General features: G+C 38.4%; 1 protein-coding gene across 1 annotated transcript in view; it reads left to right on the forward strand.

Annotated features, from left to right (window-relative positions):
* The first annotated feature begins 10,567 nt into the window (after window positions 1–10,567).
* The window catches only part of LOC105703948 (AF4/FMR2 family member 4), a 48,810-nt gene continuing 33,986 nt past the window's right edge, over window positions 10,568–25,391 (forward strand). Inside the window, exons 1-2 of the mRNA XM_023431710.1 lie at window positions 10,568–11,523; window positions 17,190–17,298. Of these exons, the coding sequence (XP_023287478.1) occupies window positions 17,206–17,298 (93 nt within the window). The 5' untranslated portion in view covers window positions 10,568–11,523; window positions 17,190–17,205. The remainder of the gene's footprint in view (window positions 11,524–17,189; window positions 17,299–25,391) is intronic.

Below are 25,391 nucleotides of genomic sequence, written 5' to 3' on the forward strand. Positions count from 1 at the left end.
TTTTCACCTTAAATTTGTTCACCTAATTACATAGTTCTTCATAAAGCAAAGTTTCGTAATATTTAGGATGACGGGAACTTCCCTTCATGGTCAACCGAGCGTAACAGTATTGCAAAAAGAACTTGCTAAATTAAAATTCAAGTTCATTTCAAACTTAAACCATATCATCATAGGCGAGTGCAGTTCAAAGTAATTAATAAAACTATATTTCTCAATATCTTTTTTTCTGGATTAGAAACATGTTTCATCAACGATATTACACATACGCGCTACTTAACAATTAAAGGATTCTTACCAATGCAATTCACCTAGGATATAAAATGAACAAAATATATTTGAGAAATTAAGTAATGGAGATTTCCACTACAACTTTATTGCATGTTATGACCTATTTCTCAAGGATATGAAATAATTCTGAAAATACACTTCTCCTTTATGTGAAGTGCGACTATCTATCTACCATGATTTAAATTATGTAACGACTTGTTTAAATCCGTGTAAAATATTAATTTCGTTACCGGACAACCTTATTGCGACCGGATGTTGCCGTCATCTCAGGGAACAGAAATAAAAATGAACGAAAGATTTTAATGTTATTCCACGTACAGGTGAACGGATTCCTCGAATTTCTCTTTGCAGGACAATATGGACTTTCAAAAGCATATTATTGCTCGTCATAACCAACGGGTTCCAAGAAAAAGTACCCCATCTGACGTAGATCCGCTCTGGACGATTACATAACTAGATATATTGTGTAACATCAAAAAGAATTCCAACAAATTCAGTAGAGAATGTTTTACATTTTAATGGTCGCAGTTATGTATTTTTCATATTTTGAAGAAAAAAATTAAAGAGGATAATGTTTTCTATGGAAGAGATCGACGAAATTCGGTATTGAGGCTGTTTCATAATGAAAAAGTAAATGTTATTTATGTTATTATTAATAAGGAACGGAATAAATGGTTCAAATATGTCGTCAAGTAGCAAAGAATCAGTACTGATAATAACAACAACAATAACAACAACAATAATAATCATATACATTTAGTAATTAAAATCCATCCTTAGCTACATATGGGAATATTGTCATTGGAATATAATTTTTTAACTTTAGTTAACTAATGTAGTTCTTGACTTTGCTTCTAATTTTATTATGAATACATCCACTTTAAAAAGAAAAGTTTGCTTCTTATAATTAAATAATCCAAAGTGAAAATACACTAGAATATTTAGTAACGTTCATGGAGAAAGTTACATATGACGTGGGTTACATAACAATCTACTGACGTCGGTCATCCTTAATTTTGATAGTCATTACGCCTATGGCTACTGATTCACATACTCTCCATTTGCAGTCACATTTCTAAACATAAATTTACGTAGAATGATGCTTATCCATACATCGTTGGATTTCGTATAACTTTTTTATTGTAGAATTTCACAAGCAGCGTCATCGGTGCACTTACGACAGATTATTTGAATAAATGAAATGGCATTGTTGACGCAAATTAAAGTCTTAACTGTATCAATTGTGGGAAGTTTATTTAGACCATGGTTAATACGTAATATGAGTGACTTGAATTGTGTAAAATATTATATTTAAAATTCTGGAATTTTTCGGAGTATTTAAAACACACAAAAAAGACAGATATCAACGTAACAATTATATCATACACATGTAGACATGTCTTGTATCATACATATATTCATATTTTCACAAATCCATTTTAACTGTGAAGGATGAATTACAAATTATATCCTAGACCGTCACGCATTTTTCAATGATTTCACTTCTAATGGCACACCTCAACATTCCTTTTATTTTTTCAAAAATGAGATCAAAAGACTCCGTATCGTTCATAAAGGCGAATGAACGTACGATTTTTCAAAAACAAATAGAACATACATTTTATTTTTTCAAAAATGAGATCAAAAGACTCCGCATCGTTCATAAAGGTGAGGAAACGTACGATTTTTCAAAGACAAATAGGACACTGAAAGTTTAAAACAAAAGAAAAATGAAGGTCAGAAATATTCTACGACAATGAACAATCTCTTACTGTCGCAAGATTGCGCCACTTCCAACGAGCAGAGAATTGAGAGAATGCATCATTTGCAAGTAACAAGTGAAATTAGCTAGTCGCGTTACAATGTGCGCTGTACAGAACGTGCAGAAAAATTGCAGTTTCTGTTGCAATGTGTACTTACAGTATGCCACTAAGTGTCTAGAAACGTCTGGAAAACTTTTTATTGTCGCACTTAGCAGTTAAAAAGCACTATGACTCATTTTGAAACGTCAACGCCGTAGGATCACTCTTTAATACACAAGTTACATCTGTTAACGGCAATAAGATAAATTAAGTAATTACCTACAGTCAGTTTTGTAAAGATGCTGTAAAATAAACCAAATGTAGAAGTTAGATGTGTACTACACTTCAATTCAACACAGATTTATGTGTAACTAAATAAATTGCATCTGAGCGTAGTAATTGCGGTAATTGTAGTAGTCATTGTTGTAGTAATTGAAACATAACAATTGCGCTTCTTACTGAAATATAAACTAACATCATTCTAACGATATAGTTAATTCATTCACATCATTTTAGTACATGCTACATTTTTATGTGAATTTAATTGCATAAAATATTGCACAACGCCATTACCTCCTCGTCTCCCTAAATGAGGAACGATTTTAATTTAGAAAAAAGAGATGAAGTACGTGTAAAAAAAATTAATTAAAATTCTGTGGAAAACAGATTATCGCGTCAACGATGATACGCGCCACAAAGAACATTGCGTACAATTTAAATGGCGCTCATTGTCAGTCGAGCGATTCGAAACGACTATTTCCCCTGCCTCATCCAGGGTTTTTCCGAGCAGAATTATCGGTTAACATTCTATGGAAAACGGATTAACACGTTTGTCATGATTTTGCGGTAAGAAAAGCATTGCGTCCAGTTTAAATGGCGCTTATTTTTATCGAAGCAATTCGAAATAGCTGTTTGTTCTCCTTATCCATACCTTTCCCCAAATCATCGAAAAACAGAATCGGGTTCATAAAAACCTTGCTGAATTATTAGATTTTTAAAATACACGTTTAATAAACTTAACGAGTCTTGATATTAGCCAGGTCGGTAACACCGATACCTAACTGATTGGCACAAATTTGCAATGCACTTGAAATCCAACAAGTTCGTGAGAAAATCGATTGAAAAATCGACGATTGACTAAACATTTATTAATTATTATTCACCCCCAAAATCCACCCCGTTAGCTTCAAATAATGTCTCCCTAGAAATACTTTCTGCTTAGGAATCCGGATTTGGTAAATTTCCCATTACACGATACTTAGAAATTCTCTAAACTGGGAAACTATGACGGAACGTCGATAATTTCATACACAAATTCGAAATTCATCGCGTCGTACATGGTATACTAATGCCCGGTTTCACTAACCCTCGGTCAAAAAATTAATCCTCGGTTACAATGAATTGTACGTTCCACATTTTAACGATGCGTTAACTTCAATTAACCGCCGTTTAGATTAACCAGCCAAATTCGATCGTTTATCCCCAATTAATCGCACGTCAACCTAGAAACTACACAAACGTCAGGAATACATGGATTACCATAAATATAAATTAATATCTCCTGATGACAAAACAGACGATGTCGTTTTTTATTTTATCTATCATTTCTTAATGATCAAAATACGCTTGAAAATATTTTACATTAATTCTTAATCGATATATTTATAACCGCTTCGAGAGTCCCGGCATTCGTCTTATCCAAAGATCGATAAAAAAAAAACAAAGGCGTGTCAGTTCTATCAGTCATGAATAGTCTATTCCCAGGCAACTCATGAAGTGGAACATACGTTAACTAATCGTCTAAATTAGGTCTATATGTATAGCAATTGTATATCATCTATCATCCAGCTAAAAAAAAAATACGACTCGCAATTTAGTCGAACGTCTGTCTAAATGAATGATTAACGAGCAATTGTCAGTTCATTACTCCAAAGGCTGAGGAATCTCAGAAGAATCTTTTCACTTCCGGCAGAAAAGACTTACTATGCGTCGCCACGACCATCTTTTCAAAGTGTCGAAGAGCAACCATCCGACTGCCACCTCCATCAAGACATTGACAAGTACCTAGGTGCTATTTCAATGAAAAATTGAGGTACATGTTCTTCTCTTGTAGAAGGATTGAGTATTACGAAAGACATTTACTGAGTTTTGTTCCTTAAACTGAATAATTTAAATGGGAATATTAGTTCACAAGGACGATACTAGTTTCGGAGTCGATATCGGATACAATAATAATAATGCAATATAGTTGGAATAACAACAGAAGTAATATTATTCGTGATTTCGCCAAGATATATATATTATTTGTTAGTATAGCGAAAATGCCATGACATACTTGCTTCAGCGCATTGGTGAACATTAAAATTTTATCCTTGACAATCTGCATACTTCAACATCCATGTACTTCATTATGCACGCAGAGATGAGGTTAAACCAATTATTTGCATAGGATACAGTTTTGTTTAAACAAAAAAAGATGGAACCACTTTTTGCTCCAGGACCCCAAGGTCAACCTGCGAAAGAATGGTGTGCAGATACATCAGGCATTACTGAAGAGAAAGAGGGTGACGGATAAGATCTGTTGTATACTGCACTAGAAAACTGTTCTTACATCCAAGGACAATCGATAAAAAATGCATAACAGTATATAGAAGAAACGAATCCAAAAATCTGTCATTGTCAACCGATGGATTAATTAATGATAAAATAATGTTTCCACGTTTCAGTGATTGTTCTTAACTAACACAGCCTAGCCGACCATAAGGTAAACAACTGCAAATCAGTAATTCCAAATTGTAAGTCATAACTTATCTTCCGAGCCCCAGCGTCGTTGAGAACCTAAATTCAATTCTTAAACCATGAATCTTTTTGGGAATGTAACGCAGTTTTAAATTTTTCCACAAACCCAAAATAGGAGTGACCATGAAGATTTTGTGGGAGGGAGTCATCAATTAGTCCCCTCCATGACTGACAACTGTTACCTGTGGTAGTGAGGGGAATAACGCACTACAGACCACCTTCAGTTGCGTGGCGGGTGTGAAGGGAAATCTTGTCCACCCACTCATGGACAACGCACGACACACCCACCTGAACCGCCTCTAATCTGTAACCGACCAGTGATAAGCATGCAATGACACTAAGGAAAATAACGCATGAAGTGTCTGCCCCAAACACTGGTTCAACTATCACCTGTGGTACTGAGGGAAATGGCACACTACAGATATCAACTTCAGATGCGCATCGGGTATGAAGGGAAATCTTGTCCACCGTTTAGTGGACAACGCACGACATACCTGCCAGAAACGTTTTTATTCAGTAACCAACCAGTGATGGGCGTGCAACGACACTAAAGGAAGCAACACACGAAGGGTCCGCCCTAAAAACTGGTCTCGTGGTTGTTTGTGCGGAAGGGAAATCTTGTCTACCCACTGGTGGACAACACACGACCGCACTCAAGGGGGCCAGGTGGACTGGACGGTCATAACCCGCCCCAGTCAGATGTGCATCGGGTATGAAGGGAAATCTTGTCCACCGTTTAGTGGACAACGCACGACATACCTGCCAGAAGCATCCTTATTCAGTAACCAACCAGTGATGAGCGTGCAACGACACTAAGGGAAGCAACGCACGAAGTGTCCGCCCCAAAAACTCGTCCACCCACTGGTGGACACACACGACCGCACTCAAGGGACCATGTGGACTGGACGGTCATAACCCGCCCCAGTCAACATGATGCCACAGACCTCAGTATTCAAAGGCTCCCATATAGCACTCTGTCTTATCACCTCAGTTACCACTTTACTCTAGTCACTTTGTTCACCCTCCTTGGGTCACACACACACTCATTGTCCGAAGTCCATTGAAGCACACACCAACTGATTTCCTCCTGGTCATCCCCATAAGGCAGGGGTCGCCTCCCAAAGAGGAGACGTCTCACAGGTAATCTTTAAGAACTTGCGTTACATCAAGCACATGCATTAAGCCAGATTAATTGACACACTGACAGCTTTCTTAAAACGTCAACAAGGAACTGTACATCGATGCAAGGAAACATCCGCAAGGTTGAAATGATGGATAAATGCGATAACCATCTGTAGCTGAACTTTTATCCAGACATTAATCAATTGTGCATGTATTGCCAAATCCTTTCAACTTTACCTCTGTGATGAATTCCATTTCGTATAAACCAACCTGAAAAGCAGCCCTAGCCGCAGAGCCGATGACAGATCGTAAACCATACCCCTTTTTTGGGAGTTATTCAGGAATTCGCGCTACGTCGATCACGTGCAACGAGATCGGCTGGCCGTCGCGTGGCCAAGCCGTAAAACCGAGACGGTCGGCCATTTTGAAACGAGAATAAAGAACGCCAAGTAACAAAGAAATCTGAAAGTCCACGACAGTCCACTTGATCGTGGGATGGGCCGAGTACGGTTCTTGAAAGACAACGCTTTAACACTTGACTTGCCTCGAAACTCGGCTTAAGCTCGTTCCATTTCGGCGGCGACTAACGATTGAGAAGGCTATGCAAAAAAGGACTCGATAAATCACGCCTTTCCTAGTCGTCGTCCGACAGTATCCGTCTTTTTTCCCCGCTTTTCCGTCCACCAAAATCACTGCCGCGCGAATCACCGGGTCGTTACTTCTGCTGGTCGTTAGACGATCCACTGATCCGCCATGGGCGTTTCTTTAGACCAGAACCTTCGTTTTATGTGTAGTTCAATGTTGAGCATAAACCCCGCTCCAGGTTAACCCTTCAAGTAGATGAAAACAAAACTTTCAATTAGTAACCAAAATACACACCTACTCTGTGATTGATAAAAGTCTAGGAAGCATAAAAAGTACAATGATCCGATACAGTTTGGCAGAAGGGTGACAACAAAGTGATTAACGATTTAATAAGAAATGGAAAATTTCAGAAGCTTGAAAAAAAATTATGACACTGCAAAGAATTTTTTAGATGTCTTTCCGAAATCCAAAGTACTCAGGCAGCCCATGAAGTGGAATATACGTAAATTAATCGTCTAAATTAGGTCTAAAGGTATAGCAAATGTATATCGTGTATCATCCACCTAAGAAATATCTAAAGGATATATATAAATATATATGTCCATTGTGGATGAAAATGATATATCCACTATTGATCTACATGTATCTACTTATTTCTTGACGCATACGAAATATATAATAGCTCTAGTAGACATCTACCAAAGGTTAATCAACATTGAAAATACGTTTAGAAAAATAAAAATACACCTCATGTAACCTAACATTTTTCATACGTACTTAATGTTTATATCTAAATTCCAACTTGATAAAAGTGTTAATTTCGGCCATACTCTGATTTTTTATTTACTTCCTCTTTGACTGGTGACCATACATCATGTTTTTTTACCACTGTGTAAATTATGATGTGATGAAATTATAATTTCTGTACAAATATATATGAATATTCATATATATTATATGTCATATCCGGACATCTAGCCTTTCAGTGTATCAAAAATAGAGTTCATAGATATCTATATATGTCTTACATACGTTCAATAAACATTTATATACGATTAATTTACGGATATTCCACGTTTTGCGGTGCCTGAGTAGTGACACGATATCGTTGATACGATTCGTTTGCAAAATCCTGAAAATCAATAACATCAGTGTTGAACAAAATATTAAAAAAATATCCCAGAATATTTTCCAGCAATTCTGAAAATTTGCACGATGAAAAGAATAAATATTATCACGGTCTCTTCGTTTTCTTTTCTTTTTTATTGTAACCACCAATAGTGTAGCAAACTTCGACGACGTAGACTGCTGTAAATAACAGTTAAAACATTCCGATTTAATCTCTGTATAATTGTTTCGTACTCAGGGCTTGAATGTGGCATGGTAATGACCTTACCCTCGGGGCCTGTCACGCGAGGAAACAAGGTTGAATGAATCACTAGAATCCCATCTTCCTAGAGAAACCTCTTGCGACACTCTAACACAAGTAAATAGTCCTCCGAGGCACGTATGTTCGATTTATCTTTGATAATAAAATCTTGTTAAACATTTTCTAGAAACGTCTTATTAATCGTACAAAACAAAGTTTAATAAGAACTTTATTAATAATACATTTCCAACATTTCTCGATACAGCGACTCTAAAGAGATTCATGAAGTATAAACGAGTACAAAATTCGACACGTGATTACTTAATCCGTAAATGCAAATTTAAACAATTTTTAATAAAACGACGTTACAAAACTTTTTCCAACAAATGTATATGAAAGATTAAGCGTAAAGGTATCTAATTCATAAAGAGCAATACCATCAATTTCCCTCAATAAATGACTTGACCTATCCTTACTCTGGCCAGATTTTTATGTACATTTATTGCTCTAAACGATACAGTAAATGATCTCGGTCGAACTTTTGGCATAATTTTCTTGAAACTACCGACAACGAAGAAAATGATAAATCATTCGTCTTATAAGGTAACGCAAGGACTTGCAACAGTCGGGAATAATTTATTCGGTCAAAGCTCCGGGGTGTACCTACGGGGAATACGGTTCATGTGACCTAAGAGCATATCATTTGAACGAAATAAATTGCAACGGTGTCTTGTGTCAAGAGGACATTTATCTGGACATACTTCTTGTCAGCGCAGGCCCGGTCGACACCGACCTTCCATCGGTACTCAATTGTCCGGCGTAACGACTTTTTGTCGTGGTACTGTCGCAGGGTAAGCGCAATTCGTACTTTCCTAAGCGACGACATGTCTGGAGTAATGGGCATTCTCGCGGTGGCACGCGCACGAAACAAGTGTACAGTCATGGTGGAATTGCCAGACGGGAAAGAGTTGCCGACGACGGTTCTCCAGAGATTTTTCCGTTGCCTCATGTGCGGGAGAACCTCGCCATGCTCGAGTACATGCGCGACGGTCTTACTCTGAAACTCCTCTTAATAACACCCCAAAGGGGACACGAGAATCATCAGAGATGCAAGGACTGAATCGCGGGACATTTACGTAGAAATTAGAACTTAATGACAAAAATGAATGCACCTGTTCCTGCGTCGGCTCTCTTGTACAGAGCACGCGATACCCTCTGCCAAGAGTAACAATAGTCCACTTTCTATACCCTGCTTCCCTACGTCATTTTATCTAATTATATAATAAAAACATTGCACCGAAATCACGCTACCTGTGCGATGATACGCGTTTGGTAAAACTCCTGGCCCATATCGTTTTAAAATTCATCTCGATGAATAATATATTCTTTTCATTGATGTAGATATTCCCATATATTTTATAACGTATAAGATGTAATTAAAATAGCCCTGGTAACACAAAATATTTCTGCTATATTTTATATATATTTAACGAATATCGTACATTTCGTTTCATTTGAATACAAGTATTTTTTAAATATTATCTTCCGAATAGATTATAAACGTATTAAATATATTTAAAATCAAAATCACACGTTTTGCTCCCATAACTGTTTTAAAAAATATGCATTTTTCAGAAAATGGCATCGATTTGAATGGAAAGATACGTATTTTGCTTTAAATTTCGTTAATCAATGTTGCATAAAAAACGCGAATATAAATACATTGAAAAAGCTATACGTATTTCGCTAGATAAACATATCACGAATAAAATAAAAAAAGAATCAAGACGATTGATTGAAAATTGGCGGAGCTAGAGTGCCCACCGATTTTTAAAATGCAGTTTTAAGAAAAACGCGTAAAATAAACGCGCAAAACAAACGCGTAAACATTTTTTTTATTTTTTGAAAATTTCAAAGTGGTATAACTCCTTAAAATGTAGACCGTAATATGACGATTATCATTGATTTCCTCTTGCGATTTCCATCTGATTTCCACGTGACTTCTCGCATTAAAATCCAGGATTTCCTGAATAAATACCCGAAACCGTGGGTTGGTTTTCCGATGGATCGCAATCGCACCTCTTGTTCCTTTGAGAACCTATTATCTTTCATTTCCTATGATAAATAACAATGCGATTCGGTAACAAGGGATGTTCGGCCTTAAAATGTTGACAGTACCATGACGATTTCCAACTGACTTCCACGTGATTTCTCGCATTAAAATCCAGGATTTCCTGAATGAATACCCGAGACCGTGGGTTGGTTTTCCAATGGGTCGCAATCGCACCTGTCGTCCCTTTGAGAACCGATTGCCTTTCATTTCATATGATAAATAACAATGCGATTCGGTAACAAGGGACGTTCGGCCTTAAAACGTTGACAGTGCCATGACGATTTCCAGTAATGTCCTCTTGCGATTTCCATCTGATTTCTCGCATTAAAATCCAGGATTTCCTGAATGAATACCCGAGACCGTGGGTTGGTTTTCCGATGGGTCGCGATCGCACCTCTCGTCCCTTTAAGAACCTATTGCCTTTCATTTCATATGATAAATAACAATGCGATTCGATAACAAGGGACGTTCGGCCTTAAAATGTTGACAGTACTATGACGATTTCTATCTGTTTTCCACGTGATTTCTCGCATTAAAATCCAGGATTTCCTGAATGAATACCCGAGACGTGGGTTGGTTTTCCAATGGGTCGCAATCGCACCTCTCGTCCCTTCGAGAACCGATTACCTTTCATTTCATATGATAAATAACAATGCGATTCGGTAACAAGGGACGTTCGGCCTTAAAATCTTAACAGTACTATGACGATTTCTATCTGTTTTCCACGTGATTTCTCGCATTAAAATCCAGGATTTCCTGAATGAATACCCGAGACGTGGGTTGGTTTACCGATGGGTCGCAATCGCACCTCTCGTCCCTTCGAGAACCTATTGCCTTTCATTTCATATGATAAATAACAATGCGATTCGGTAACAAGGGACGTTCGGCCTTAAAATGTTAACAGTACCATGACGATTTCCATCTGATTTCCACGTGATTTCTCGCATTAAAATCCAGGATTTCCTGAATGAATACCGTGGGTTGGTTTACCGATGGGTCGCAATCGCACCTCTCGTCGGCCGCGGCGCGTCTGGACGGTCTGGCGTCCGCCTGAAGTCGAGGAGTCTCCCTTCTTCCCGGGTTCGGCGGGACAGAGTTAAGTGTAGCGTGGAGGTGGCGCAGGCCCCTCCTGCTAATAAAAGCCGCTCACCTAGCGCCGCCACACAGACAGTCACAGAAAAGTCGAACGAGCAGGAGCGGCGCGGGCTCCCTCTAGGTCCTTAAGTCGAGTTTTAAGTTAACACGAGTGACGGACCCCGTGTGGTGAGTTCCCCAAAGTCTCGTCATCTCGCGGCAGACCCACGTGGACTATGATCTAAGTGCCGCAAAAAGGAATACGCGAGACGAAGTATACCCCCCGCGCAGGAGAGGCGTCAAAAACGAAAGCCTTTTTCCACGCAGGGGAAGCCCGAGAAGTAGCTAAAGAGGACACGCGGTATCTACTCGTGAGTAGTCCTGCTAGGAGAGGAAAGTGTGCGAGAGCCGGTTCCCTCGCGACCGAGGAAAGTCGACTCGCGTCGCGGAATTCTCTGCCAGAGGGCAAGAGGCCGGAAGAGGGTCCTTCGACCCCGGGGGCGAGATTCGGTCGCGAGTCGTCCTTCGACTCCTCTAGGCTTCTTCTGGCTCTTTCCGCTTCCTTCCGATCGCTTTCCGGCGAGACCAATAGGGCGATACGTATAAAGCGATCGCGGGCTCGTTCGCCTGCCGTATGCCGACTTTCCTGGCGGAATAAGTGCGGTTCCTCGATGGCTCGCTGAAATTTTCGAACAACTCGAAGCTGCACTTACCGCCCTGACGAGAGCTGCGCATGTCGGGTGAACGGATCTAATGACGACTGCGTTTATGTCGGTGGTGACGTGGGGTGAAACCGCGGCGTGGAAGTGCAACCTGGGTCGGGAGCAAAACTCGTACCTTGGGGCATTTTAAGATACCAGTGGGAAACTTTTACTTGCCGGAAGTCCCGATAGTTCGCCTGTGGTCCCTCTCTGGGGTCGAAACTCAAGCCTTGTATTTGTATAAAATTGTAATGCGCCGGATTTTCTTTTGTCGGTGTGTCCGCGGTGAATGCGTTTCGTCCAGTTAATTGCAATCCGTCACGGTGCTGAAATAGTTTGTGAGCCGTCACCCCGTTACCGATCTCCGTCTTGTTGCGATTTCACCGTAGGTATATGCGTACTCGTGGAAGTTCTCGTCTGCACCTAGGGTCACCGATTTCTACTCGCTGCCCAGATCTCTATCTCGCGAGGGAAGTGTCCCTGGGGCCCCAGTCCGTTTCCGTGATAATTTGGCGGTAAGTAGAGAGAGTCGAGAAACGAAATACGTATGTTTTTTCTTTGTCGGTGGGATAATTCGTGTTAAGGAGACGTAACCCTTCCTGATCTTGAAGCGGTATCTTTCTAATAAAAATGTTCAATCCCGGGAATCGTTGCAACGACTCGTCCAACAATATTACCAGCAGCTTGGTATCGTTGGAACGAACAGGTGGAATTACATTTTTACGAGATCTTGAACGGGTTTTTGTGCAAATTTGGAAATTATACATTTTGGTCCATCGTCCATCTTCCGGAAGTTGCTTGCTTAAAACCGCAAATGAACTTTTAATTCGAGGAAAGTATCGCTCCTTAATGCAATTTTTACCCATCACGATCACATACGTTTTTGTCTTTTAACTCCCTCTACGTGCGTAAGGTGATGTGAAAGTGGCACCCAACCCCTTTGCCAAATTGTAGACTTAATATTTCATCTTCGCATGCGTACTGTTTTATTTAGATCTGTCTAATGTGACCATTTTCAAAGCGACCTCGAATTACCTTGTCGTGCGTTTCGTTCATCGCTTCCGGGAGCACTTTGGAAGATTCCACATCTTCCACTTTCACATCCCCTTAACGAATTTCGATCAAATTGGAAAGGGGAACCCAAGGAATCTCTTTACCAAATTGTAGACTTAATATTTCATCTTCGAATGCGTACAGTTTAATTTCCATCTATCTAATGTGATCATTTTCCAAGTGAGCTGGAATTCCCCTGTCGCGCGTTTCGTTCTCTTCCGGGAGCACTTTGGAAGGTTCGACATCTTCCACTTTCACATCCCCTTAACGAATCTCGATCAAATTGGAAAGGGGCACCCAAGAAATCCCTTTGCCAAATTGTAGACTTAATATTTCATCTTTGAATGCGTACAGTTTAATTTCCATCGATCTAATGTGACCATTTCCAATGTGACCTCGAATTACCTTGTCGTGCGTTTCGTTCATCGCTTCCGGGAGCACTTTGGAAGATTCAACATCTTCCACTTTCACATCCCCTTAACGAACTGGAAAGGGACACCCAAGAAATCCCTTTGCCAAATTGTAGACTTAATATTTCATCTTCGAATGCGTACAGTTCAATTTCCATCTATCTAATGTGACAATTTTCCAAGTGAGCTCGAATTCCCCTGTCGCGCGTTTCGTTCTCTTCCGGGAGCACTTTGGAAGATTCGACATCTTCCACTTTCACTTCCCCTTAACGAATCTCGATCAAATTGTAGACTTAATATTTCATCTTCGAATGCATCCATCTATCTAATGTGACAATTTTCCAAGTGAGCTCGAATTCCCCTGTCGCGCGTTTCGTTCTCTTCCGGGAGCACTTTGGAAGATTCGACATCACCGACCATATCGGCAACCAATCACGGGGACACCATCCCCACCATGTAGCCGATAATTTTCTCTTTCTCTCTTCAACGGATCGTCCCTCGTATTAGTCAGGATTTTTATGTCTCCCGCTTTCACGATTCATCTCGTGCTTTCGTTACACTCGCTCGCCTTATATCACTGCGCGACCGTTCTTTCCAGTCCGAGTGTTCAGTTGGAGGATTGCCATTAAGTGTTCTTTCTATTCTTTCTTCCTTCTCTTTCTTCCGTGCACTTTCTCCCCACGGCGACTCTTCGACTACGTACAATCTTTGGGAAAATCGTTTTTTAGCCCCTTCGTTGGCTCCGATTTAATTAAGTGTCCTTAAAATCCAAAGTGGAGTGGAGTTGAATTTTGAAGAACGGCTGCATAATATCCACAGAAGTTCTCAGGTTGTAAACAATGGTTTAATTCGTATGTAAATCATTTTTATAGTTACCGTTTAAGTCATCTCTCTCGTGTACGTGCATGTTACAGAAATATACTTGCTGGCATTGAATGTATACAGAAAACAATGCCTTCGGATAATTTCAATAAGCGGGATCTTTCTCGCAGGATTTCATAAGTACGGATGTCCTTCGTGTTAAGGATTCAATCCGTTCGGTCTTGGCAATCCAGTCGAAGGGCAAGACCTTATTTTGTAATTACGCAACGCGTTTCTCAATGATTAACCCATTTTATGTAAACATCTCGAGAATTTCTTTGTACATGCAAATTGACATGTTTATTTACGTAAAATACATTTTGGTACGAATAATGGCCAATTAATTTTTTTCACATGGCCAATTAATCCCAAGTGTCTATTATTAAATGGTAACTGAATGTCTCGAAAGACTTTGTTACAAAATCTGTCTAAAAAATATTTTCTGACAAATACATCGTTTCTCATCTAAGTAAAGCAAATTATAGCAATTAGCGACCGGGATCAGGATTTTATTTCAATCTGATATATTTATCTGTTACAATTTTCACGACACCGATTAATAAGATCTCTGAATTAATTGCGTCTTTCTTCGATCCACGTCGTCCATTTATTTTTCCAAATATTTACATGGACATATTTTTATTTTACGCTTTAATTCTCACTAAAGGCTCTTTAACGCACTAACAGAATTGTTCTATACCGAGGACAAATAAAAATGCTCTTTGATATCCCGTTCCGCATTTTGAAAGGCGGTTTTAACATAAACAGTGTCCGTTCTCCTTGACACTTTCGCACTCTGAGTTTCTCTCTATCTATAGGACGATGTTAGTTTAGAAAACTGCGATAGAACCACGCAATTCAGTCCTCGAGGTACCGTCTGCCAATGAATACTCCAAGACAAGACATACAAGTACTTGACCTCCGAATTGCAACATGCATTACGACTCGTTCTTGTGAGTCGTGCGTGCTGAATCCATATTGAGTCTTACCTCTATTATCCCCACGTATATTCTGCCAACCACGTGCTTCCTGATAATGTCCAGAAAAATCAACCTCGAGGTCGAAAGTTAATTTTAAAGGAATTCTCTTAAAACAACCTGCGACAGACAAAAAGAAATGTTGGAGATTTTACCAATAACAGGAACAAATTTTAATACATCATTTTCTCAAAACAACTGGATCTAATAACCGGGGTACATTTTTTTTTACTTGCCTGATAAAGAACTTAATAAAAGGGTATAATGTCTAAATTCATTGATAGACTTGTCTCAATTTTTCCAAGCAATCATTCTATCAAAGTACCTGTCAAGGCATATCGATGTGATTAAATTCATGGAATTTTAGAAAATTTATATTCGATACGCGTATTCTATTAAGACATTTATTACGCCCAGCAAATTTGCTTATTTAATGATACGTGTTACCTTAATCCTAATGTATGTACATGTAAGGCAATGTCCGTATGCGATGATCTCGGAAAATTCTGAACCTATTATCTTTTAGTTTTTAGGAACATCTAGAGGCAATATGTGGGAAGATTTTAGGTAACGACATTTCGGGATTACAAAAAGTGTCTGAGAAACAAAGGAAATAGTGGAACGAGACAGGGAGCAAGTTTTATAAAGCAGGTACCAAAAATGAACCCGGACGAAGCCAGATATAAAAAACTAATGTATTATATATTAACAAAATTATTTAGCCAAATCAAAGATTTTATTACCAGGTTTTTAGTGCTTTGCGTAATAGATTCGGTCCCTCTTTATCAAACCTATAATGCAATTGACCCAATGTCATCGATAAACTCCCATGTCAGCTACAGTAACAAATGCAGAATCGTATCAAAGGAGAAATACAATGCAATCATGTTATCAATCTGAGGTTTTTAAATAAACATATGTCGTTGCCTAGTCTGTCACATATGTTCTTAACGGGCTTAAGTTTCTTCCGTCATTCGCTACAATTTCACTTCCTCGGGTGATGTTGGATTACATTGTTGGATTAGGTTAGGTTAGGTTAGGTTAGGTTAGGTTAGGTTAGGTTAGATTAGGTTTGGTAGACAGGGGACGCGGGCCGTTCAAAGTCTTATCCGAGAGCGAAGCCAAAAGTCCAGTTTCGAGCGGCGCAAGACGGCCGAGTCGACTTTCGACTCGTCGAAAGTGATAGTTGTGAATCCGCGCTCGAGAAAGGAGCGCCATGTCTCCCAGCCTCTCCTTTTTCAGAAGCGCCGAGTCCTTTCGAATCACTTCCGGCCAACGGCGCCAGTCATCGCGTCCCCAACCTCTGCCAAAATGGCGCCCAGTCAAAATTGGGCCAGGTTTCGAATCTCAGCACACCAACCCGAAGATGAAACGCGAGAGCAATCTTTTTACACGCGTCCGGAATCGTTAAATGTATAATTGCAACTTGAGTTATAGCTTTCCCCGTGGCTTCGAGACGTACCCTTGCAAGAAAAACGTCGATAAACGAGGAAAATCCTGTAATTTCAGACAAATAGCTGCGCGACTTCTTTGCCGGCATTATATTGCTACATGTCTTTATTTACTTTAAATTCCCTATTTTTGTTTTCGGACTTTCATTCCGAGCAGAGTCTTGCGGGTTTTCTACCGCGAGAAAACGATACGTCTTTTATAAGAATTATGTACCTAATGATTACGCACCGATATCGTGATTGAAAATTAGAAGACATGATTTTGGATCGAGTTATTTACAAAATCGGACAAGATATTTTTTGCGCATATTTCGACAGAATTTAACCATCATTAAAACACGAATGTTGACTTTTTCGGCACTCTCTAAGCGTTTGTTAAAGACAGACTTTGACAAAGGGAGGAAATATCGTAATTCCATTAAGTGGCTGGACATGTATACTCTTCCATGTTATTAAATATTCCTATTTGCCTACACACCTTTGTGATCGACATAAATTTCTTTTTTATTAATATAGTGAAATAAATAAGTAGGTCTACCGACCTATACAAGCTATTAATCAATTGTGTTTCTGTTTGTTTACAGAAGAATTTAAGGGAAGATGAAGTGCACATCGGTAGCATTAGTAGCAGCGCTATGCGCCACGTTGGTGCACTCACTTCCGGTACCGGAAGAACAGGGTCTTCAGTCACAGGTCAGTACACTTACAAAAAAACTCAGTATTGTTGTTGTCGGTCCTTGAGATTCATCGCTCCAAGTCTTCGTATCTTTATTTTTTATACTGTCGGTCATTTATCTTAAATATATATAACTTGAAAGCGAAGAATATAGGAAAAGACCTCGAAAGAGTTTAATTAACGCTTCATTAGATAGTGCACTTGATCAGGAACCGAATAAAAAAAATGTAAAATTTGCTATGGGAAGTTTACAAAATTTGTGACATTAATATGAATTCTTATGAAAACGTGGAACAGTTTTGCAGGTTTAGACGATGATACTTTTTTCATAAAAACATTTGTTCGTAGTAATTTATTAAGGATAAAATAGAATTGTGGGTAGAGCTGTGGTTGTAGTCGGATGAGATAATGGACTTCAATGAAGTTATCACGGAATCACTCAAGTCATCTAATTACCGTATTTTATTTAAAGGAGTTTGAAGCGTTCCAAATTGATTCGAAACTCTGAATGCTGCAGAATCTCTTACTTATCCCTTGCTAAATGAACAGTAAATTGATTGGTTTCCGGAATTTTTCTTATGTAACATAATGAGGGATTAATTCGTCCTTCAAATCAAGAAATATTTATAAATCATTCTATGCTACTAGGGTTGCTTGCGACTTCCACGTGATTTCGGGCATTAAAATCCATAATTTCCGGAGTGAACACCCCCTCGCTTCGGGATGCATACATAAATCTCATATTTCGCACCCTCGAATTTTTAATCATCATGGAATTCGAACATTTTCCTGTCATCAGATTTATAATTTTACTACAACCTTTAGTACTAAAAGTGTATGATATTTATGAATTGTTTTAAGTGTATACAGAATACACTGTAGCCAAGGATAAATATCTATCTTGAAAAATAAGTGAAAATCTATTCTTTTTATTTTTTATTTAATTAAAATTCTGAAGAAGGCGAAAGTTACGGGGGGAGTAGATGCGACGAACATTTCGAACGGCGCGGCGTTTAGGTGTATGATATTTATGAATTGTTTTAAATGTATACAGAATACACTGTAGCCAAGGATAAATATCTATCTTGAAAAATAAGTGAAAATCTATATATTTTTTTTATTTTTTATTTAATTCAAATTCTGAAGAATGCGAAAGTTACAGGGGGAGTAGATGCGACGAACGAACATTTCGAACGGCGCGGCGTTTAGGTGTATGATATTTATGAATTGTTTTAAATGTATACAGAATACACTGCAGCCAAGGATAAATATCTATCTAGAAAAAATAAGTGAAAATCTATTATTCTTTTTATTTTTTATTTAATTAAAATTCTGAAGAATGCGAAAGTTACAGGGGGAGTAGATGCGACGAACGAACATTTCGAACGGCGCGGCGTTTAGGTGTATGATATTTATGAATTGTTTTAAATGTATACAGAATACACTGCAGCCAAGGATAAATATCTATCTAGAAAAAATAAGTGAAAATCTATTATTCTTTTTATTTTTTATTTAATTAAAATTCTGAAGAATGCGAAAGTTACAGGGGGAGTAGATGCGACGAACGAACATTTCGAACGGCGCGGCGTTTAGGTGTATGATATTTATGAATTGTTTTAAATGTATACAGAATACACTGCAGCCAAGGATAAATATCTATCTAGAAAAAATAAGTGAAAATCTATTATTCTTTTTATTTTTTATTTAATTAAAATTCTGAAGAAGGCGAAAGTTACAGGGGGAGTAGATGCGACGAACATTTCGAACGGCGCGGCGTTTAGGTGACAGTCGGCTGCGACCAAGCGGGTTACAAAACTTAGTAACTCGAGCAAGCCAGAAAGTCGACCATTAAATTTCCAGCCGGTGTACCGAAACGAATGGCGAGCCGAATCGTCGGGATAGTTCCCAACCGCCGTTCACTTTCGGCGAGTAAACTGGAAAGACCGAAAGGACGCGACGCGAGAACGCAGTGTCACTACATGACGACTTCACTTTTGCCCCTTATCAAATCTCGACTCATCGCACATCGACTCGTGAAAATAGATTCACATTCCATTTCAAAATACAAAGTACGTCAGGGAACGGCACGTATTACCTGGACTCTTGGAAAGATAAAAAGTAATTAGAGCGCTTAACGAATATCCGAACCCTGCGGAGCAGTTCAAAGGGAGGGGAAAAAAAATGACAAAAGTTAATAAGAAGTTAGAGAGGTTTCCTTTCCACGATAATCACTTACCTTAAGGAGGCTTTCTTTGGGCAATTGTAATTTATTTTAAAGACGCATGGTTTTTGCGGGAATTACGAAACGGTATTAAGCTCCTTAACGGTGGCTCGAAGAGTTATGGCGCCCATGCAATGCTTCCGGATTTCGTGAAATATTTCCAATCGCCTAGGTAACGCCATCATGTTCTTTATGTTCGATGGTTCAAGGGTATGTACATATATGACTAATTGTTTGATCATAAATTCTTTGGAAATTAAAATCCGGGAACATGACGGGTTTGAGGAAACAAAGAGACCAGACTTTAAATAAACAGCTGATGACGTACCTATTCACAAAGCACCCCGGTTTAACCGCAGACTTCTTTGTTTGCGGTGAATCTAAAGGATGCTCGAAGTATTTATCGTCTGGACGGTAAATCTTGGAATTCTGGGTGTTCTCGGAATCTTGCGTTATGTTTGTATCGTTTTCCTTTTTGTTCGCGCTCGTGTGAAAGCGAATGTCAAATATCATAAATGGTTTTTTGATGGTAATGAACAGAATGGAATAACGGGTGGTCCTGGGCGGATTTTTCAGGTTTTGCTTCTTTTTGTCCGGGAATTTGTCCATAACGGACGAAATCGTGTCAACTCTGACACGGCTGAGTAGCTGAGTTGACATGAACAGCATTATTTGGTCATTGCTCAACCAGATCACTCGACCGTACAACCACTAAATTATTTGACGATTCGATTTCTCTACGTTGCTTAATGTCCACATTCATGATTCATATCGCTTAAGAAAACCACGCGTTTCACGTAATCCCCAGCGAAGTTGGAACGAAGTCGACAGTTGCGAAATTCTGATCAACAGCTCCTAATTAAAGTGCTCCAATTATACAAAAGAGTTTTCCATTGCGTTCAGAATGTGTAATTAGTTGAGGAAGGTCGATGAATTTCTCGTAATCTGCATTCATCACCGCTTCTGTGAATTTTAATTCCTAATCTCTTTACCACTTTCGAAACGCAGCCACGCGAAGCTCTCTTCGTGGTTAAACGGGACTTGACTTTGCTAGTTTTCCCTCTTAAACTAGACATTTCTTTCCTACCATTTCTTTCAAATGTTCCCTTTGAATACGTGCCAGTCGTCAATCAGGCGTTACTATTGTAACAGAGATTGTAGAAAAAGTTTAAAGGCGAATGAGTGACGTTGCTACGTATGAACTTCAATTGTTACTTTGCGGACCGAGCACTTTACTCTATAACACAGCAAAATGATCCTTATCAAAGTCCTCGTTGTTTGCAACCGTGGCTACGAAACATTAATCCGGGTTCGTAAAATAGATCGGAAATAACAAATACTATCTCTCCCGATCTGATTTTCAAAGCAGACTTACATACGGTTCTTTTAATTTCCGTTTATCTTTATCAGACTAATTATCACACAAACGGTGGTGGATAGAAAACGAATTCCTTATCAGTCTGAGATTGTATGATCACGGTATAAAAAGAAAGGTAAGAGAAAGGATAATTTACAGTTAGATAAATGTGGAAAAGTATATGAATAGCTGTGTAGGTATAATTACAAAGTTTATAAATCACCTACATTAAAATCTTACATATAATTTACGGAGGCCAAAACTTCTCTGGATTTTTAGTTAATATTAAAAAGTAATTGAAACAGCTGATCGGATCCAAATCGCTCTGGATTATGCTTGACTTTCGACGTGGCATGTCCAATCAATTCAATATTTCACTTTATTTGTTGCAATTGCCAAGAAATATTAATGCCACTACCCAAACGAATGAGTGATATACAATTTGTTGTTGGTAGAGAAGAAAATTGCAGCTAAGAACGGAATTTATGTTACCCCAGTGAAATGATCGGTTTTTTGATTGTCGATATGTGCCCATAATTATGAAAGTGGTCTACGTCAAAATTAAAAAAAAAATGAGTTTATCAGTTATTTCACGCCATATTATTTCAAACGAAATTAATTCAATGTAATTTCGAAACAAAAAATATATGACTTAGACCACTTTCATAATTATGGGCACATATAAGAAAAATGTTAGGTCGTATTAATACATCCCAAATTCATTTTAATCTTCTCAAAGAAATAGTACTTTTTTCAGTATCCAGGAAATAAACCTTTCCCATCTGAAACGATCCTTTAATGAATTTTTTCAATATGGCGGTGCAGATGCAATTCCCGAAATTAGAAACGTCAAAGACAATGAACCTCTGTAAGCGATAAAGTACCTTTAAAACGTCACTTTTTCGGCAGGACTGTATATAAATGAATAGTACCTAGAGAAGGAAAGTCTAGTGACGAAAAAGCGGCGCAATGAGCGTTCCTAGATAAAAAAGGGTCGTAGCGACACTCGAACTCACGTCTCGTGGCAATCTCTCGTTGTACAATGTTTCCTTGAAAACCTTCAAGATATACCAGCTTTCGTAATAGGCTTGCCAACTTAAAGAAACCGCTGGTGTGCGTCATCCATAGACTTCGTTACCGTTGCCGTGTTATTTTCGCGTATGGTGCATGCAGTAAAATGATCCCATTACAACGTGACATTTGCGAAGTGGTTCAGTCAGCTGGCCAGCGGCCAACAGCACTCTGGACCCCTTATTATTGGTTTTTGATACTTACGAGACTTTTTAAGAGATTTGTTACAAATTCAGGACTAGGCTTATATATCTTTTTAACCACTGATTATCCTCGACGAACAATGTTACGGCGTAATCTACGCGAAGGTATTAATTTAGGGTACGGGTCAGTTGTTTTTAGAATGTTAAATACCATTTTTATGAGAAATTTGTATGCTCAAATCGTGCACTATATTCCGAGAAGCTATACATCATTCACAACGGTATAATGTTCGTTGACATTTTTCTGTCATGTTATTTTGATGATATGTGGTGATGAAAATATATCCTGGATATTTTGGAGTACTTGATAAGTGTATTCGTAGAGATTCATTTGACAACTTCAAGTTCACTGCATTACCAGAAGCAAGATAGTTATGTTTTTGTTGTCGGACGCAGTCGCGGTGATGGGTTTCCGTACGACCGAGCACGTCATTGGCCAGACTAAAGGAATCGACCGGTCACTTGAATCCTTTAACGCGGATGTACATACCAACAATTGATATTCCGATTAAAAAAATATAAGCTGAAATGAAATTCCCATCCCCGATAAAAATCCTTTCTGATATAATTATCAGTCTGCTGATTGTTCATAAAAAGTTTATAGGAAATGTGCCTCTCTACAGGAGTCTTTTGCGATATGCATACAACATTTTTTTTTACCTTTATCTCGTTCAAATCCGAGTTTATCGATTACCAGAGTGTTCTAAATTGTCGTAAAATTCTCCTGACCCTTTCGTTTCTCATATCAGAGTCTTCGATAATTGTATATCGATCGAAATATGAGAGCTCGACGCCATTTTGGTTCTGATCTGAACTAAGTTAAAAAATTTGTTCCAAAAATCCAAATTTTGAATGTGTCAGGACAATTCTTAGATGATCGGGAGTGATGTGTCAAAGTTTCCGACAGTTTGGTATAATATCCTTAAAAGAAAAAGTGTTGTGTTCGAATCGACTTCACTTCACCTTAAGTTCTCACTGGAGTTCAAAGGTAGTTTCTGGGAAAGTCTGGTTGGCCCATGGCAGAAAGGAAAACGAAATTTCGGGCAAACGTATCCGCGGGGCAAGTTGAAATCCCGGCGTATTCGTTGACCCGGCTCTCGACACTTTCACTGACGTCGAGCACTCGAACACTTTCTTTGGTTGATCGATGCCCAATGGAAAGTGCGCTCCGGACTAATGCGGACCAACGCGAACTAGTCCGTCGCCAAGGGCTTACCAAGACCCGTGTGCGCCTATGAACCATGTCTTAGAAGTGACACACTTTAAACATTCCGGTTTCTCGGGATAAATCATACGGAAAAACATTATTAATCCATATGCACTTATGCGTAATCATGTACTTATACGCACGGAGAACTTCTACCTGCTCGTTAATTGAAGACTTTCCAGTCAAAATCGGCTGAGAATAAACATAAAAAGGAAAACATCTTACCATTCTTCGCAAGGAATGAAATGTTATCTTTCAAGTTATAAGAAAAGAAATACAGATTATGACATAAGCAATAATGTACATTTAGGTAACAGAAGGGCGGAATGATCTTCACGAGGTCGATAGGTTAATACTATAAGGGAGAAGTTCGGGCGCGAAACATATTCATATGCCCTAGTAGCATAGAATAATTTCTAAATATTTCATTGTAATCTTTGTTAAATATCTCAAGCGACGGATTTTTTAAGATTTCTCGTAGATTTCATTCGAAGGTACCTGNTTTTTACAAATATATATGAATATCTATAGACCATCTATTGCAGATATCTACAATATATATATTACGTGCCATATCCGAACATCTAGCCTTTTTGTGTTTCAAAAATAGAGTTCATAGATATCTATCTGTATATTACATACGTTCAATAAACATTTATATATGATTAATTTACGGATATTCCACGTTCCGCGGCGCCTGGGTAATTGTACAAGCCTATAAACAGCTAATCAGTTGCTCTTCAAATGTAAATTAAAATCATCACATAGGGCAAATAGCTTTACTTTCAGTTCACCGGCCTAGACATTTATGATTATCTTTACTTAGCATTGTTCTCCCGCTACCGGTAACCGTCATAATTGCACCAAAGTATTACTCGAGGTAACGAGAACTAAACAATTAGAAAGGCCAAGAAAGGAAAATCCCTAGAGGCGTCGACAAATAAACGGGAGTAAATTATCTGAGCAAACGTTGTCGTAACGTCGACCTTTTTTCAAAGGAAAAAATTAAAACTTTATAATCCCATCCATTTATAAGGACATCCAGGTAACCCTGACCACCATTTTTTTCGGCGGTTTATCATTTATTTTTACCTGTTAAGTTTCTTCAATTGAATTCAATCTTGCCAAACAATGAATCCCTACAGACTGGATAATCAATGGTGAACTTTTAGATAATACTTTGAAGTGATGCTCAAAAAGTAGGTAGGAACTAGAGTGTGAATATACACACAATCAGCTGTTTAAAAGTCTATTTTGAACTGTCTTCAATGGTGTTCACATGATCATACATACACTTGCAAGTTTGAACGATTATTGAGGGAAAGTGAACCGTGAATTCAATCTTCCCAAACAATGAGTAATCCCTACAGACTGGATAATCAATAAAATGAATACTAATTACAGGAGATTAAAAAAGAAACTTAAATAATAAAAGTCATGGGTGCAACTACCGTTGACTTTATTCGCAAAACCAAAATGCTCAAATCAGTACGCGACTTCATGTTATTGAACAAACGTTGATGTAAACTCGTTCAATTAATCCTTAAACAAATAAAGATGCACAGTTTATGTTTAAATACCTCGCAATATTACAACGCAATTTTAACGTAACTTTAGAGATAATGTAGCATGACTGTAGCTGCATTACTTCCTAGTAGTTAAACTATTTTTATTCAGACAAGATTTCAACTTGTGTAGTTACAGCATAATGCAGATACTGTTATTAAAATCGTATCGAGAGCACCAGAAAACGGAAATGCCTTTCCTCGTTTGAGCTCGACTGGTATCGCAAAACAGACACATAAAATTATTTTAAAAAAGGATCCGCAATAATATTTCCCACCACCTTTACGAAATAATTCGTAAATTTTTTCCTCTCCGGATATTTAAGACTTTTGTGACTAGTTTATTCGAAGGTACATGAGGTATAACTTTGCTACTTCTGGCGCATTTCATTCAATGAAAACGACGGAATGAAGTTCAAGAAGAGCAGTGGAAAAATTTAAGATAGATTCTACTTCCGTAATTCCGGTTTCTTACCGTAAGTTCTT

Source organism: Orussus abietinus, unplaced genomic scaffold, assembly GCF_000612105.2.
Source record: "Orussus abietinus isolate OABI.00-Male unplaced genomic scaffold, Oabi_2.0 scaffold155, whole genome shotgun sequence".
NCBI lineage: Eukaryota > Metazoa > Arthropoda > Insecta > Hymenoptera > Orussidae > Orussus > Orussus abietinus.